Source organism: Rhamphochromis longiceps, linkage group LG20, assembly GCF_057381845.1.
Source record: "Rhamphochromis longiceps isolate RC_006_pf linkage group LG20, R_longiceps_female_GT1.1, whole genome shotgun sequence".
NCBI lineage: Eukaryota > Metazoa > Chordata > Actinopteri > Cichliformes > Cichlidae > Rhamphochromis > Rhamphochromis longiceps.
The window spans coordinates 9390252-9406639 of NC_140576.1; the positions used below are offsets into that span (position 1 = coordinate 9390252).

The 16388-nt window shown below is 39.8% G+C and overlaps 2 protein-coding genes and 2 non-coding genes across 7 annotated transcripts; 1 reads left to right on the top strand and 3 right to left on the bottom strand.

Annotated features, from left to right (window-relative positions):
• Positions 1-3499: 3499 nt before the first annotated feature.
• Positions 3500-3572, bottom strand: trnaa-agc (transfer RNA alanine (anticodon AGC)). Its single transcript has one exon. It is a non-coding gene; the product is annotated as a tRNA-Ala (tRNA).
• A 1040-nt stretch (positions 3573-4612) lies between these two features.
• trnaa-agc (transfer RNA alanine (anticodon AGC)) lies at positions 4613-4685 on the bottom strand. Its single transcript has one exon. It is a non-coding gene; the product is annotated as a tRNA-Ala (tRNA).
• Positions 4686-6196: 1511 nt separating this feature from the next.
• LOC146644933 (dnaJ homolog subfamily C member 16-like) lies at positions 6197-12804 on the bottom strand. Of its 2 annotated transcripts, XM_085393651.1 has the most exons (15): positions 12629-12804; positions 12101-12282; positions 11953-12019; positions 11094-11418; positions 10799-10983; positions 10578-10682; positions 10340-10498; positions 9898-10028; positions 9611-9794; positions 9309-9488; positions 8696-8772; positions 8447-8527; positions 8191-8280; positions 7930-8100; positions 6197-7829 (listed from the first exon to the last, which is right to left on the bottom strand). In XM_085393651.1, the coding sequence occupies exons 2-15, from the start codon at positions 12271-12273 to the stop codon at positions 7382-7384; spliced, it is 2376 nt and encodes a 791-aa protein (XP_085249777.1). In that variant the 5' UTR covers positions 12274-12282; positions 12629-12804; the 3' UTR covers positions 6197-7381. The 2 variants fall into 2 exon arrangements, with proteins under 2 accessions (XP_085249777.1, XP_085249776.1); XM_085393650.1 differs by having other exon boundaries at positions 12101-12804.
• Positions 12805-12957: 153 nt separating this feature from the next.
• casp9 (caspase 9, apoptosis-related cysteine peptidase) lies at positions 12958-15953 on the top strand. 3 transcript variants are annotated; one of them, XM_085393653.1, is made up of 11 exons: positions 12958-13144; positions 13246-13396; positions 13493-13703; positions 13810-13875; positions 13953-14011; positions 14100-14276; positions 14357-14446; positions 14653-14800; positions 14880-15068; positions 15151-15260; positions 15360-15953. In XM_085393653.1, exons 2-11 carry the CDS (start codon positions 13265-13267, stop codon positions 15462-15464), a joined length of 1287 nt encoding a protein of 428 aa, XP_085249779.1. In that variant the 5' UTR covers positions 12958-13144; positions 13246-13264; the 3' UTR covers positions 15465-15953. The 3 variants fall into 3 exon arrangements, with proteins under 3 accessions (XP_085249779.1, XP_085249778.1, XP_085249781.1); XM_085393652.1 differs by having other exon boundaries at positions 12958-13396; XM_085393655.1 differs by having other exon boundaries at positions 12958-13396; positions 13953-13990.
• Positions 15954-16388: the final 435 nt, after the last annotated feature.

Here is a 16388-nt window from a genome sequence, read left to right on the forward strand (position 1 = left end):
CAAGACGATGATGACCTGAACACAAACTGATTTATTTCAGTAATTTACTTGTGCACATAAATAAATACATTACTTGAATAAATCACGGCGGATCTGATTGTCACAAATGCATATTGCAGTGTGTGATGTTTAGTCATTTGTGACGAGGCATATTTAGATTCCAACCAAACTAAAACACAATGAGATATATATATTTTATTTACTAATAACTCACATATTTTGTAGCAAAGTGGGGAGTGCTGGCACAGCTGTTACAGAGGACTCAAAGATACTGCTGAATAACTTTTAAATGTCGCTCGGTATGATTACAAATTTATTTAATTATTTAACCAGACCACCATGCTGCACCATTATACCATTCACTTCCAACAGAGTGGGCATACATGCTTACACTTCGATATAATGTGCATTTACAACAAGTTCATCAGATCATCGAATTTCCTGACATAGCCACTCCTAAAAAAATTGGCAGCTGTCTTGAATGTTTTCTGATGGATTGTTTGTAAATGAACTTATGACACTCCTAGACTGATGGGCAGCAACAGTTTCTTTTCTTTATTGCTGGCCGTTGCTGTTGTCTCTCCTTCGCAATTTGTTAACACACACCTGAATGCTGCAGACTAGCAAAGTACCAAAACTTCTGTGTTTGCAAAGGTGCTCACACTTGCTGGTGATCAGGTAGTCGAGTGTATTTTATTAACAGCACGTTGCTCCTACTTATCCTCTTAATTCCTACGGTAGCATTGAGAGTGAACTTAATTTTCCACTCAGTCCTTCTGCATTTTGTTAAATAAATAATGGCACAGGGTACTATGTCATGTGATTCTGTTCATCTGAGGTCATATTTACCTGATTTTAAGACCTGCTGAAGACTAGATAGCATACTAGTAATTGTTTTATGTCCTGATATGTAAAACCATAGGATTGAAACGGGGTGCACCTTCTTTTTCACATGACTACATTTACAGTAAAAGAGCTACCTGTATTCCAAGCAGTGACTGTAGAAAACATTTTTATACAATCAGTGATTTCATTCAGTTAGCAAACTGTGCAGTCAAAGCCTAAATGTCAAGCCAACAAATCTAGCAGTACAATCAGTCGGAGCTGGTATCTCTGAGTGTCGAGAATAAGAATAAATTCATCCTTCAAAGCGTAACTCATAACTTGATTTTTACCATTCATGTAACACGTTTGGTTTAGGGATGAGCTTTCACTTTCTGGTCCTATTGATGCCATATAACTGAAAACACATTAACACACACAAACAGGAACAGATGCACAAACACAGGATACAGTCAACGAGTCTCCACTAATTAAAACTGAACATAGGCTCGTCACTTGCCCAAATGTACACACACACACACACACACACACACACACACACACACACACACACACACACACACACACACACACACACACACACACACACACACGCCTACTCTAAGAGGAAGGGAGTGACTTCCCTTTGAGTCATTATTACTTTAAATAAAAATATAAACACATGACCTCATAAGAAATCCAGCTCAAGTGATCACCAACTTCTGCATTAAAGAAAAGATAAGATAAAAAAGCGTACTAATAAGAGCAACAAGACACACAGTGTGATTCCACTTCCACTTACTTTTTTTTGTACCAGATAATCAAACCAGCATACAGGAAAATGTTGACGGATGACCTTAAAGCCTGTATTGATAGCATTAGCTCAATACAGAGGGCCAGAGAGCACAAGTAAGCAAGAGAGAGGAAGATCACAAGAGACATGCATGATCAGATGATAAACCTCGCCCTTAGTTACTGTTGCTATGCCTGCCAAGACTGTATTGTAGCACACAAACAGCACAGTGTTATGCACCTGTCTGGTTCAAAAAACACCAATGGATCAAAAAAAAAAAGACAAGAGACCATGTAGCACATGAAACTTCTTTATATTAGATAAATATAAGATAACATAACCATAAGCAAACTGCAATTAATAAAACTCTATCAAGACAAAAACAAAAACAAAACAATAAATACATAGTATGGGCTTTTCCTTCCTGTACCAGTAAAATATTCTGCCCCACACACACACACACACTTTGCAATTAATTTTTTTAAATATAATCTTCACATCATTTACGTTTAATTTTATGTATCTTAGAGAATAGTTCTTCCAGTCTCTTGGAAACTGCGTACTGACAGGAAGTTGATTTGACTCGGTGTGTGGTGCCATCTTGTGACGGAAAATATGACAGGCCGTCTGTGGATTTGTGCTAATTATATTCATGTAGGAAATGAGAGAAAATTATATAAAGAATTTAATCACTGACTGTAAAAACAAAATAAACTGACAGAAGGAATTTCCACAAAACATGTACGACTGAATACAACCAAATGTTGCGAAGCCAAACATGAACACAACACCAGACAGATGTGAGTGAGATGAAACAGCATTCATTTTTATGTTATTTGGACTTACCTTGCACTAGCACAGAAAAAAAAATGTAATTTATATGCTGGAATATGCAGAAAATAGGTTTAAATGTTAAACAAATTTCTTCCAGTCAGAGAATGTTGCATATAATTTAATGTTTGCTTCATGGGTAAAGTTAAAAGATTAAAACTAATAAAACTAGTTTCAAAAAGAGACTTTTTCATTTGATTACATTTTATATGATGGATTATGCAGAAAAAATAGAATTGGGCTGAAAGATCTATTGCTTTATTACCTATTCAGGTTGTGAATCATTTTTTAAAAAGTAACTAATTGTTTTTAACTTTGCAACCACATTTGTAATTTCCTTGTTTAAGCAATTTATCACGTTAGACAACTTTTATTAGTAAGGGATCGCGTGATCTGTGAGCTGAATATGTGGAGCGAGTGTCTGCGTGTGTGGCATTCTTCTAAACTTCTAAAAACAACAACAACAACAACAACAAACCTAAAAACTAAATTACCGGCATTTAACCACTGAAATGGTTTCCTTCTGAAGTCCTTTTTTACACAAACGACATTTTCCTATTCATAATATGGCCCTGGTGATTTCTTTGTTCTTCTTCTTTTTTTGGTCCTTTTATTATTTCTGTAAAACATAAACAAAACATGTCTGTCTTCAGCGGTAAATAGTAAACTGCTAATGGTAATGATAAACTATCATGCGCTCATATAATTGTAAAAAAAGAAACATGTTTTCATAGGATATTTTTTCCAAGTACTGCCTTTCATTTGTAAGACTTTGTCTCTCAGCTGTCTGATAAGTCAGTCATTTTAACTGCCATCATTTTAGCATGATAGCATCAAAACTGTTAACATGCCAGGGGCCCTTCTCCTTCTGGGATGTACGCGCAGATGTGTGGCCTGAGGTCTTCGGTCTTCTTAGGGACTGGGTGACCTACCTGGTCAAAGTTAAGATACCACCGTTTATACAAGTTTTAATTACCATAACATAATGATAGCGGAGTAAGACGACCGTGTCAGCGGAAAATCTTTGCTTTTATTTGTAAAGAATAATGCGTATGGAGGATGCGGGCATCGATCCCGCTACCTCTCGCATGCTAAGCGAGCGCTCTACCATTTGAGCTAATCCCCCCTACTTGATACTGCCGGTTGTGACCCGATGATGAACTGAACACTACAAAACCCTGATACATTTTAATTCCATTGTACGTATGCATATTATAAATAAAGCACAGCGGATCTGTCTGTAAAATGCGCATTTGAAACTGTTCAAATATGAGACGCGCCAAAAAGGCAGAACTGGCATTTTTGCTCTACACATGCACATTAACTTAACAAGCGTTCCACTTCTAATCAGTAGTTCCTGTGCTTGTGTCATATTCTTCATAATGACTGACATTGTCATGACACAGCGTCATCGATTCACTGTTCGAAAGAAATGTGCACACAGTGTCCCTAATATACCCTACTGCAGTGTGTGATGTTATTTAAAGGTTTAACACTGATGGTTAAGAGGCTCATTTAGACAACAAAGCAAACTAAAACACAATTAGATGTTAAGTTTTTCCCATTTACTAATAACTCACATATTTTGTAGCATAAAGAGTTCTTATGGCACACTGTGAAATATGCGAAGTGGCAATTATACGGACTCGGGGAGTGCTGGCACAGCTGTTAGAGGGGACCTGAAAGCTATTGCTGAATAACTTTCAAATGCTGCTCGGTATGATTACAAAAGTGTATAATTAAAAGTTTAAAAGTGCATTAAGCTGGTTAGGCATTCTGAATGCTTCAACCGCACCATGCAACAGAAATGCACTGTTTTTGTAACTTACTGAGGATATTATTTAAGGATTCGAGGATTCAGGGATTATTGATTACTACTTGATGTAGTGCCCAGGGGAAAAAAAAGATGGGAAATGTGACTTTCCATGACCACACAAAAGCTGTAAGAGTAACTAGCTTTACTCGAATATTTTTGAAAAGTTAAAATTGCTTTAAAACGGGTTGTCGGGTCACCCTTCATGTAAGATCCACCTCCAGTTCAAAGTCTTGCAAGACCTTCGGTCAGAAGTGATCATTTGATGGAGCTGGGACTGCACAGTTTATCAAATTTTAATCTGGATACGCTCAATTAAATAGCCACAATTTTGACTATAGTCAAAAACATTTTGGAGGATGCGGGCATCGATCCCGCTACCTCTCGCATGCTAAGCGAGCGCTCTACCATTTGAGCTAATCCCCCTGGTGCTCTCAACAACGCAGCTCAGGGGAAACAAGGTTAAATGTCAGATAAGCTTTTAGAAAGTTAAAATAATGTATCTGGAAGTGTGTATTTTTGTATGAAATCGCATTAAAGCATGTTTGAGAACTCTCCCATATCCTGTAAGGAAAGGATAGAAGTCTTAAGCCTGTATTCATTCTAATGGCAAGCAGAGTGAGACTTGTTAATGTGCAAAAAGAAGGTATGTTACATAGAATTCATATCTACTAACTTTATTTCCTGGCATGCTCCCTGTTGAAATGAAGGCCAATGTTAGATATCCATATTCAGAACCACACCTGCTGACATGCAAAAACATCTGCTGGAAAGGGATTAGATGACCTCAACAGATCTGACAGATGGTTATTTTCATATTCCAATACTACCTTGCCACATGAGATACCGCTGGCTCCTCCCTCTTGGCTGACTACTAGAGTGAGGAGTGTGTTTCTCTGTTTCTATGCATAGATTTACCTGAATGTAACAGGAGTGCTATGAGAGAGAGCAGAAACACTTCAACATGCCACGATCCACTGTGAAACAGTGCATACGCTGTTAATATTTTCCAGTTTCTTACACATATGCCTGTTGCTGTGTGCATGCATGTTTGTTGCTTATCTCAACCACTGTTCATTCATGAAAGGCTGTGTTATGTGGGAAATCTGGTTGTTAATACAGTAGCCCACATTAAGCCCAAGCTCCCTGTTGAAATGAAACAAATAATAATTTATAACCAAGTGATGAAACATGGAAACTATTATTATATTAATATTAGATTTACCTGATTTAAAAGCATTATGAAATTTTCCAGTTCAAACATGCACTTGAAAGTATGCCTTCAAAACCTTCTGCCAAACACACCCTCTAAGGTGTGTTTAAAATTGTAGAAACCCTGTTTTTTAACAAGACCATTATCTTTCATTTAGCCTAACCAAGCCTAAACACAGTCAATGAATACAAAACAGAAGAGAGCCTTTCTTCAGAATTTTATCTACTTTTCCCTCGCAGCAAGGTCCAGGTTCAAATCCACCAAGCGCCCAGGGCCTTTCTGTGTGCAGCTTGCACACAGATACCTCAGCTTCCTGCCATAGTCCAAAGACATTCAGTTAGTGGGGTCAGGTTACTTTGTGATTATAAATTGCCCATAAGTATGAATGTCAGACCTGTCCAAGGCGTACATCACTTCCTGCCTGTGATAGGCTAGAAACAAATTTCACCAGTTTATGCGCACTATTAGCAAACAACTTGGGGTTTTGGTAGCTATTTAAATAATTCATAAATTTCATTGATTCTTGCATTTGATAAGCTAATCTATCTACTTCCCCCCAGCTACAGCAGAAGAAGCCCCTGGGGCAACTGTACTCCCAGATCATTAAACTGGAATATAAACTAATCTCTCAACACATTACAATGACTTTTAATCCATAAACATAATGCATTTAATTACTACTAACAAGAGGATAAATACAGTATTAAAGACCACCTGAAACATCTTATGACAGCTGACACTTTTTTACTTAATCAAAAACAAGTAACTGTAGTCTCAGTAGTGTAAAACATTCACTGTATCTTTCAAACAAAGTCATTTTTAAAATACACGTCGTATAGATAACATGGTTATGTGCAATATTCACATCACTATGTACCAACAAAAGTATTGTAACCGTTTTTTTTTTACATTGAATGTGAACAAAACAAAATGTATAAACTAGGCAAGCATAACCTAAGTTCCACTTTCAGTTGGGTATGTAATTTAAGATGGCATGTTAGTCAGCCTCAGCCAGTTGGAAAACATTCAGAAGATGAAACGGAGAGCCTGTTTATTATGTTTGCTACATAAAGCTACTGGCTAAGATTTCTAAGTAGGCCAAGGTTGTTGAATAAATCTTGTGTGTATCAACAACCCCATAACAAAAAAGCGACAAGAAAAAAAAGGAGCATGCCTCGAGGTCCAGGGTAAAAGGCATTGTCATGACATGTATATTGCACAGGAATAGTCAGCACGATGGAGATAATGTATAAACTTATGAGTGAGATGCATACAAATGCAAAGATGTTTAATGTTGGGTTGACGCATCTCTTTTCACAGTATTCATCAGTGAAAGTTTCAAACTCCTTCCCCTGTTTGTCTAACTTTGCAGAAGTGAAATGTGACGCTGCAGTTGGGCAGCTGACATTGAGCTTCTCTCTACAGCTTTCCTAATTTAATCTGTTACACTACTATTTGTGCCACATTTTAGGTGTATAACTGAGTCCAAGCCTGTAGAAGTCCTGGAGCGTCTTGCGAACTAGCTCTGACAGACTATAACCTGACTCTAAGGCTTCTATCGGCCTCTTTCATAGTGTGAGTAAATATGATTTATGGCCATGAAATCCAGATTGTAGACGTTACCACAGTGATTCTGTTTCCTCTTCACAAGGCTGAAGCAGCATTTGCCTGAATAAAAATATGACTAACAGCAGTTTAAAAAAAAATACAGCATGCAACGAGTACTGGAGGTACGCTAAAAGGCCTCCTCCACAGTAGTTAGACTAAAGCCAAGTTTATAATTTTGGCCCAACTTAGGAAAAATCTGTACTTAATATATATCTCAAGTGCAAAAAGAAAAAAATCTTCAGTAATGAATGAAACCATTTCAGTGTTACAGTAGATAAATACTAAGTCTTTCACCTGCCATCTATTTATTGGGGGTGATTTTGTCAAGTCCTGGCCAGGCTGGGATGTAGTAACGAGGCAAAGTGCCTTCCATCAGCCTTTCCATCCACAACCCCAGGCGGTCCAGTTTGTGGTGGATCTGTAGGGTGGATATGCTGCGAGCTCGGTTGGATTTACGTGGTGGGTGGTCATCGCGGGACCTGGACCTGGACCTCCCCCCAGAGGCGGCTCCTTCATCCTCGGACGACTTGCTGTCAAGGTCTTCCCCGGTGTAGACGGGTTTAAACAGACACAGGTACTTTTTATGACCGTTAAGTGCCAGCACGTAGCCGGTGTAGTCCATCTTGCGGTTTGCCCCTTCGTCGTCATCGGCATCAATCTGCATTGCATCTTGGGTGTACTCCAGCAGTGTGTTCATCCACTCGCTGTGCTTGTCAAGATTCAGGAAGGAGAAATGTAGTGTCAGGCTCCTAGGAGGGTGCAAACAAGATTTAGAAATATGATAAACACACAAAAGAAACTCACACATACACTGGATTTAAGTTACTCCAGAGTGAATGTTTGTTTTACCCAGTGAAAGAATAGACCTCCTTGGCAAACTTGCTAAGGAGGATGTTCTTGGAGGCATCAGTGAGCACTAGCACTATGTTCATGTGTCCTGGCCTCAGCTTCACCAGGTTGCTCATGTAGGTGATATCTGTCAACTCAGTCACCTCCACAAAATTCTTCTTGGGAGGCCGACTAAAATCCACAGAAAAAAAACGCAGAGCTGAAAAACATTTTTCGTGCATTTCGCTCCCACAAGCAACAGAGGAAAAATTATAGTCTTGCCTTGATGTACTACTGCTCCCTGATGACCCATTTTCTGCTTTTGTTCCATCTTTTGCCTTTGGTTTTGTCTGCTTATCATCACTCGAGTCACTGAAAAAACACGGAGAGAAATTCCAAAAGTCATGAACAGGAATAGCAGAGATTAACAGCATTGCTGCTTTACCCCCACCCCCCCCACCCCCCACCCCTTCCTCCTGGTTTTCTTTGTACTGTTGAAATTACAGAAACAAAAAATGTGTACATTAAATCAGCCAACCTGAAGGCCTGAATGACCACGGTCCCAAACAAGATGAACAAGGCAGAGAAGATGAGGGACAGAAGGGGCATCATCTCACGCCTGCAAGTCATCAATGAGACACAGTGTATTTAAATCGCTAATGTGTACTCCTCCATATCAGAAAGAGAACGTACGGGGTGCACTGTTTGCAAATTAAACACTGCCGTAGTAGCAGTTCAAAACTTCAACAACTTCTGTTCATAAAAAATAAAAGTTTGTTCTACTTACCAGTTGTTATGCAGAATATCATCAATGACTTCAGAGAGGTAATCATAAGATGCATAGATCCATCGGATTATAAACATCTACAGAACAAAAGCATTAACAGGGCTTGGTAGAACTGATGGTTGGTAAACAGGAATCTTTGCAGATTGCAGGGTTCAGACTTTAAATTGTAAGTGAAAGATGAACGTAGTTAAGGTAATATCATCCATTAAATTAGAAATCTCTTTGTTACCTTCTGAAAACCTAGGAAATTACACTCTCCTATCATAGCCACGTGTGAAAATACATCCTGTTTCAACTTGTGTTTTTCACAGAATGTTATTTACAAGACAAACATCACGCTTTTTTAAAAAAAATGCTTGAAACTGAAAATCGAGACCACAAACTCATGAGGGAAGTATTTACTGATGTCATAAATTAAGTTAGAAGTAATGTTGTTTTCTCAAAGGCTTCCATATAATTAGACTTCCAATCAGTCGCCCCCTGCTGGTTATTAAAAAAGCTGCAGTTTTCAGGCATTTCTGCACTGGTTTCACTTTTCAAGCATAGAGGCTACATCCATCTTTAGATACAATCTATGATTGATACCCATGATTTCCACTCAAAGAGAACATACAGAGGCAAACTCATTGTTGAGTTCAGGCAGCATGGCGTCATGGATGAGAATGGATGGGTCCTTCTGTAGTCGCTCCAGCTCCTCTTGAAGACACTGCTTGTCTTCCTCACTGCCGTTCCAGGCGGTAACTGGCTTGAAAAATGCTTTTCCTGCAGCATTACGTCGCTCAAGGATAACCACCTGAACACACACCCCAACACATCCAAAAGAAGATGGGGGATGGGAACCCAAGAAAAGAATTTATAAAAAGGTATAGCTTACAACAGGACACTACACTCTCAATACAATATATGACACTCTACCTGTGGTTGCGACTGCACACTGTCCTTGTTTTGTGTGAGGATGTCACAAAGCGGTTGCTGTAGCCGTTGGTAGACATAGGCAAACCTCACAACTTCCCTGGTATTGGTAGAAGCAAATGAGAGAAACGCCTGATTCCCAAAGGAAAAGATCTCTTCATCACCCGTGATCAGCAGGACACAATATCTGAAAGGAGGAGAGACGTTACTGTGAATGACAAAAATATGATTTTGCAACAAAACCGGTGAACTTGCTTAGAGTCATCAGGAGTAAACAGATGTTTTCCTACTTCCTGCGTCTATGAAACTGTTTGACAGGACAAAGCTCATCAAAGAGCTTCTGATTGACCAGCCGTGGTGCGAGGAGAAACTTGTTGTTTGACATGAACTCGTCAATAATTTGCTTTTTCATTCCTTTTGCCTGTCAAGAAGAAAAAAAAACAGAGTGAAGAGACATTTTAATCAAGTTTTTTGCATGAAGTTCACAGTGGTTTAAGAAACTAAATAAAGGAATTACTTTATTTTAGAGATGATCGGATTGATCCTAAATGTTAATAGTATCAATACCAATAGTGACATTGGATGGATGCTAGCACAATATCCTCTAAATTCACTATATAGTGCACTGAATTGTGTTTTTTAGGTTAAAAGTACTGATATTGGTATTGGCGCCATAGCAAAAATCGCAGTATCACACAGCACTACTTTATTTCAAGTATTGTTTTAATTTACCTGTATAATGTCAGCCGGCTTGTCAATGTTCTCTTTGAAGACGAGCATTGTTGGAGCATAAGTGTTAATATTAAACTGTTTTTGCAGATTAGCAGTCTCTGAAAGGCCCTGGTCCACATAGCCAAACTGCAAGTAGTCCTTATAAGCAAAAGCTGCCAACTGTGTAGATGCAAAGATAAGTGATTGGTATGTTGATGCACTTCAGTTACATGTAGCATAAAAATGAGCAAACACTTACTTTATATAGCAGAGGAACAGCAGGCACTTGGTCGAACAGAAGCACATGAGGCTTATTGAGCTCGTGCCAGCTGTTCAAGAACTGCAGGTCATTCTTGTCAGTTACCTGTAGTTTAGAAAACAAATCCTTTTTAATAAATGTAGTCTAAAAATCCCTCACGATGCAATGTCGTTTTTTTGTTTGTTTGTTTTTTCATTTTTGCAAGACCTGCAGACATTTACCCGCTCCACAAGTCTCTGAGGAAGCAGATCTTCTACAAATTGCCTCAGGTGCTCCTTCGCAACAGCATAATGGAAAAATGTCACTTTGCCATTGATGACTCCGAGTATCGATGGAGTGCGGTGAGCACCGAGGTGATTGGCTAACCGTCTCTCATAGCCTACATCCACCACACCTACTCCAACACCTGCATAAACAGGATACCAAGAAAACACACATCATTACTCACTCTATACATTTACACATCAGGAAGGGGATGCATGATAATTCTGGATGATTTATAGGTTCACTCCAAACCTAGGCTCTCCATCTCTTGCACCACTTCCTTCCAGACGGGCTCAATATGGATGCAGCTGAAGCACCAGTCGGAGGTGATCTTTATCAGGTACGGTCTCTTGTAGCTGTCAGGCACAACGTCATTAACGTACTGGTTAAAGTGTAATGTGTACTTGCTGTCAGCAAAGTCTCTGTGATTCTTGCTGTTAAAGGGAAAGTTGAAGAAGGACTCGTCGAAGTAAAAGCTATCGTGGCGATGGCCATAGTGAGTGTTGCCATATGGCTGAGTATCATCCATCTGCCCGTAACGGTCGTAATTGGCACGTTTTTCCTCATTGGACAGGATCTGGATTTGCGGTAGAACAAATATAAATATATTATTAGCTTTTACTGACTCACACCACCTAATTCAAGTTTTACTTCAATGCAGATGAGGACAAAAATATTAGCACTCTGGATGAGAATTTTTCCAAACATTTCAGTTTGTATTTTGGTTGCTTACAATATTTTACTTCACACACAGAAAGAGTAAATTGGATGATAAGCCTCAGTATTAACTTGATTTTACAAGCTTTGAGCATCACAAAGTTAAAGCATATCATTGCACAGCAGTGGTTTGTGCTATGACTCAATAAAAAGGTTAGTTCTTCAGAAGGTTAATAATGTTGACCCTGGTAATCTTTGTTTGTTTGTTTTATGAAGTCATACGAATCTTATGTGCATTAGGAAATAATTTATGTTTTCTTAAGAAAACTAGTATTTTTAGAAATGCCATGCTGATAATCTCTTGCTTGGGAAAATGTTGACAAAACCTGGGAATCATTTTGTCCTCATCTGTATATGCAACACACCATTAATATTATTTATAAAACCAACTAACCTCATAAGATTTAGTAATCTTTATAAACATGTCCTCAGCACCCGGATCTTTGTTTTTGTCAGGATGCCTAGAGAAGATCAGTTCTATTAGCTCAGAGTACAATGAGGTTTAAAACCTGAAGCCCGAAGTGTCGTGAGGAAATACTTACCATTCTTTAGCAAGACGCTTGTAGAACTTCTTGATCTCTGCCTGACTTGCCCCCTTCGTTACTCCCAATATTTTGTATGGGTCCATCTCGGGCTCAGCATAGACAAGTCCCGCCAGCAGCACATGGAGGACCACCACAATGGCCAGTGGCAGAGACAGTTTTGACCGTGCCATCACAGTTACCTTCAACACATCAGAGGAGCGATCGCCATTCATTTAAAGTGGGCAAAAAATGTTTAGGACCTATATTTTAGATGGCTTGCATATCTGAGAAACCTTTCCCTCCATTAGCTTTCTGATGATGGGAAAACGGTGAAGGCAGGCACGATATGCTAAAAACAGTATTACAGCATGCTACATACAGCACCCAAGCAAGCTAGGCGATATACGGCAGCTGAAAATCAAATATAATTATGGTGTCATGTTACAGGGCCGTGACAGTAACGTTGTTCCTCGAGGATAAACCCTTAGTGTTAGTGGCGTTGCTACAGCGGTTGTCTCAACGCGACATCTCCACGTTTCTAGTCACCTGAAGCAGATGCAGTCAGCCGGTACAACGCCACATAGTGGGGGAAGGTTTTGCCCCCTTATTTGCCCCGACTCAACGCTGAGTCGAAGCGACAGCGAAATGTAAAGGGTGTGTTCAGCAGCATCCCACAAATCTTCCAGGGCAAGCCGATAACCTGCTGCTGCTGCTGTGAAGCTGGAGCGAGAGTAAAAAAGGGGGTGGAGTCCGGTGTCGAAAGTCATTTCGGGAAATTGAGTGTTTTGTCGACAGGTTACGTTTCTCTTCGTTGTGCGTTTGGTTTAATGCTCGTCGTAACGCGATTTAAGCTTCAGCTGGCCATCGGTCGCTACCCGCGCGGAAGCGAACGCGGGGTAAATAAATCTAACACACCCTCGCTTTTTTCTTCATCCGCTGTAAGTGGACCAATCACAGGCAACGCTGATGTAAACAAGGAAATAGCTTGTGAAACCGACAAAAAAAATACGAACTGTAAACGACACTCCTACAACAAAGTACCCGTTTCACTTTTACGAAGAAGTAGGATCATTTTCCTCCTTTGACGACACAGAATTAACCCGTGATCGAAAACGAAAATAACAATTTTTTAGTTACAGATTTTTTCTTCCCTGTGTCTCCAGCGTTAGCATTAAATGGACAATGGATGAAATACACAAGAATATTCTTCAGCGGAACAGGAGTAATCTGGTGAAAGACTTGGATCCATCAAAACTCTATGATGGCCTTCTGGAAAAAGGAATTTTCACCCAGGACATGATCGATGAGATACAGGTAGGTCGTGGGACTGTGGTTTTCTTTTCCTTCTTTTAGAGGGGGAGTAAAAATATCATAATTGTACTCAATTAAGACTATGTCTCCTATTATCAGAGCGCTGGGACCAGACGAAACCAGGCCAGGCAGTTAGTCCAGGACTTGGAAACCCGTGGGAGTCGGGCTTTCCCCTTATTTCTGCAGTGCCTTCAGGAGACAGGTCAGGAGAGTTTGGCAGAGCTCCTACAAAATGGAGCTCCAGCTGTTACCCTGCAGCCCGCAACACCCACTCAAGTTGTCCGCCCTGTAATCCAGCCTCTTCCAATTAGTAAGTGTATTTCATTATGGAATATTTAATGTGAGAGTCTTTAGAGCCAAACACTTTCAGATGATAAGAATTTGACTCATCTGTGTGTCCTTTGTTTCTTTGACAGCCTCTCCAGTGGATGGTAACAAACCAGGAAAAGATGTTAAAAAGCCAGAAATCCCTTCTAGTTCTCGTAAGCTATGTTATCCATTTAAATAACAGTCTTGTAAGTTTATTTGTGCTTAATGTGTATTAATGTGTGTGCCACAGCGCCTGGGGGGGGAAAGCCAAGACCAGGACCGGGCAGAGTAAGACGTGACAGCCTTCAAGTAAGCACCATTTCCGTGCTGCACACTTACATGTTTACGTGACAGCCCTTTCTGTTTTCTTTTTATTCTGCGCCTCTCTGTGCCTTAGGGCTATAAAATGGACGCGAGCCCGTGTGGTTACTGCCTCATCATAAACAACATGGAGTTTGAACCTCACAGCATGCTGAAAAATCGCAAGGGCTCCAACATAGACTGTGAAAAGCTGGAGAGACGATTCAAGACACTCAACTTTGTCGTGGAAGTGAGGACGAACCTGAGACAAAAAGTAAGAATCGGGTCTTCTGCCTCTGTGTGTGTTGAGGGGTATTAAAGATTGCGGACCTAACGGTTAATTCCACATTCCAGCAAATCAAACATGAGCTGTTGATTTTGTCGAAGAAGGATCATTCCCAGTATGACTGCTGCGTGGTCATCATGTTGTCCCATGGCACTGAGGTAAGACATGCTGAGCTGATTCTGATGTTCATTAAAAAAAACATTGCATCCCTTCAGAATAATCAGCTGGAATACTCTGGAAATACACAGGATTTAATATTTTTTACAGTTAATATTTTAATATTTAACTGGCAAATGCCATTATGTGATCTACATCTGACTGGACTGACATGTAAGACGATTTTTGCTAATATTTCTTTCCTTAGGTGAATCACAACCGCTTTCCTGGTGCCGTGTACGGTGTGGACGGACAGTACGTACCAGTGCAGCACATCACAAACTACCTCAATGGCCAGCATTGCCCGTCTTTGCAAGGCAAACCTAAACTGTTCTTCATCCAGGCCTGTGGAGGAGGTAGCTGTCAGAAAACGCACAGTTTAAAAATTAATAGGAACAAGTGAGGTGTAAAAATGAGCTTGTGTTTGTCCCCAAGATGAGAGAGACATGGGCTTCGAGGTGTCCCCCGATGAGGTCGAACCATCCTCTGGTGGAATGGATGACCAGACGGATGCTATTCCAATGTCATCCAGCAGCGACTCTCTGAGCATGTCCGATGAACCAGACGCCAGACCCACCCTGCCCACGCCGAGTGACATCCTGGTGTCCTACTCTACTTTTCCAGGTGCGTGTTTTTTCTTTCAAACAAAAACAGCCTTTCAGATCTATGTGTCCTTAATACCTTTTTGGCCATGTGACCAATACAGGTTATGTTTCTTGGCGAGAGACCCAGTCGGGCTCGTGGTACGTCCAGACACTGGACTGTATACTTGAGGAAAACGCTGCCACTGTTGACTTAGTCACAATGTTGATGATGGTGAGCTTCTCTTAATATATCAGAAAAAATAACTGAGGACTTTAAGAGATTTTGGCTTTAGACACAGTGATGTCTGATTATTGACTCTTCTTGTTTTAGGTTAACAACGAAGTCTCCCAAAACTCTGCAAAAGGCCTATACAAACAAATGCCCGGTTCCTTTAACTTCCTCCGCAAACTCCTCTACTTTCGAACCCAAACGTAATGGAATAAGTGCAGTAGTCTCTTTCAGTTTCACAGCACTGTAACTTCTTTTTCGGCACAGTTACAGTGTGTGTGATTTCTGACTCTGCTGTGAATCTGCTATAACTGAATGGATGACATCTTGTAATTGTAATACCTTTCTGTGTTTTCTGAGGGTTAATGGATTCTAAATGAGCTTTTTAAAATACTGAACTATTACTATGAAAATGTTGTTCAGGTTATTTTTGTTTTAATTCACACATGCAGTAGCAGCTGACAGAGGAAAGATGCACTCCATGCACTCTGCGAACCTTCAATCTACTTATGTGTGTCAGCTTTTTCACAGAGCCAATAATGTGTAACTTATACTCTCCATTGTTTTTGCTCTTTCTCCTGTTCTGGCTGTTTGTGCACTGATCATGTATAAAATGCTGTTTTGTTCATGCTGGGATAACTTTCCGTGAACTAGATATGAGTCACACATCAGACTCAAATAAAAGGAGGAGTGAGATTCTTGTGTGTTCTTTTTTTCTGTCTGTAGTAAAAGTTTAAATTATTAATTATTGTAATAATTATAAAAGAATACAATTATTAAATGAAATCTCCACTGAGAGTGGAAGCATTCACTGCTCTTTGTTTGGTCTGTTGTGCTTATGTAGGAATGAGAAAGTGTTGACTTCAACAAATTTGAAGTACTGAATCCTCTTTTAAACGTTAAATAATAATTAAACACAATTTTGCTTTTCTTTGCCTTTTTAAGTTTTTTATTGACAGATACAGTCAAGAAATGGCAGGAAAGCTGAGCGAGAGAGAGGGAGACATGTGGCAAAGGGCCGTGGGTCGGACTCGAACCCAGGCTGGCCACACTCAGCCATAGAAATGTCTAAAGTTGTAATGCCTGTTAGGAAAAAAAAGGATTTTGTTAAGTGGTATAAATCAACTATAC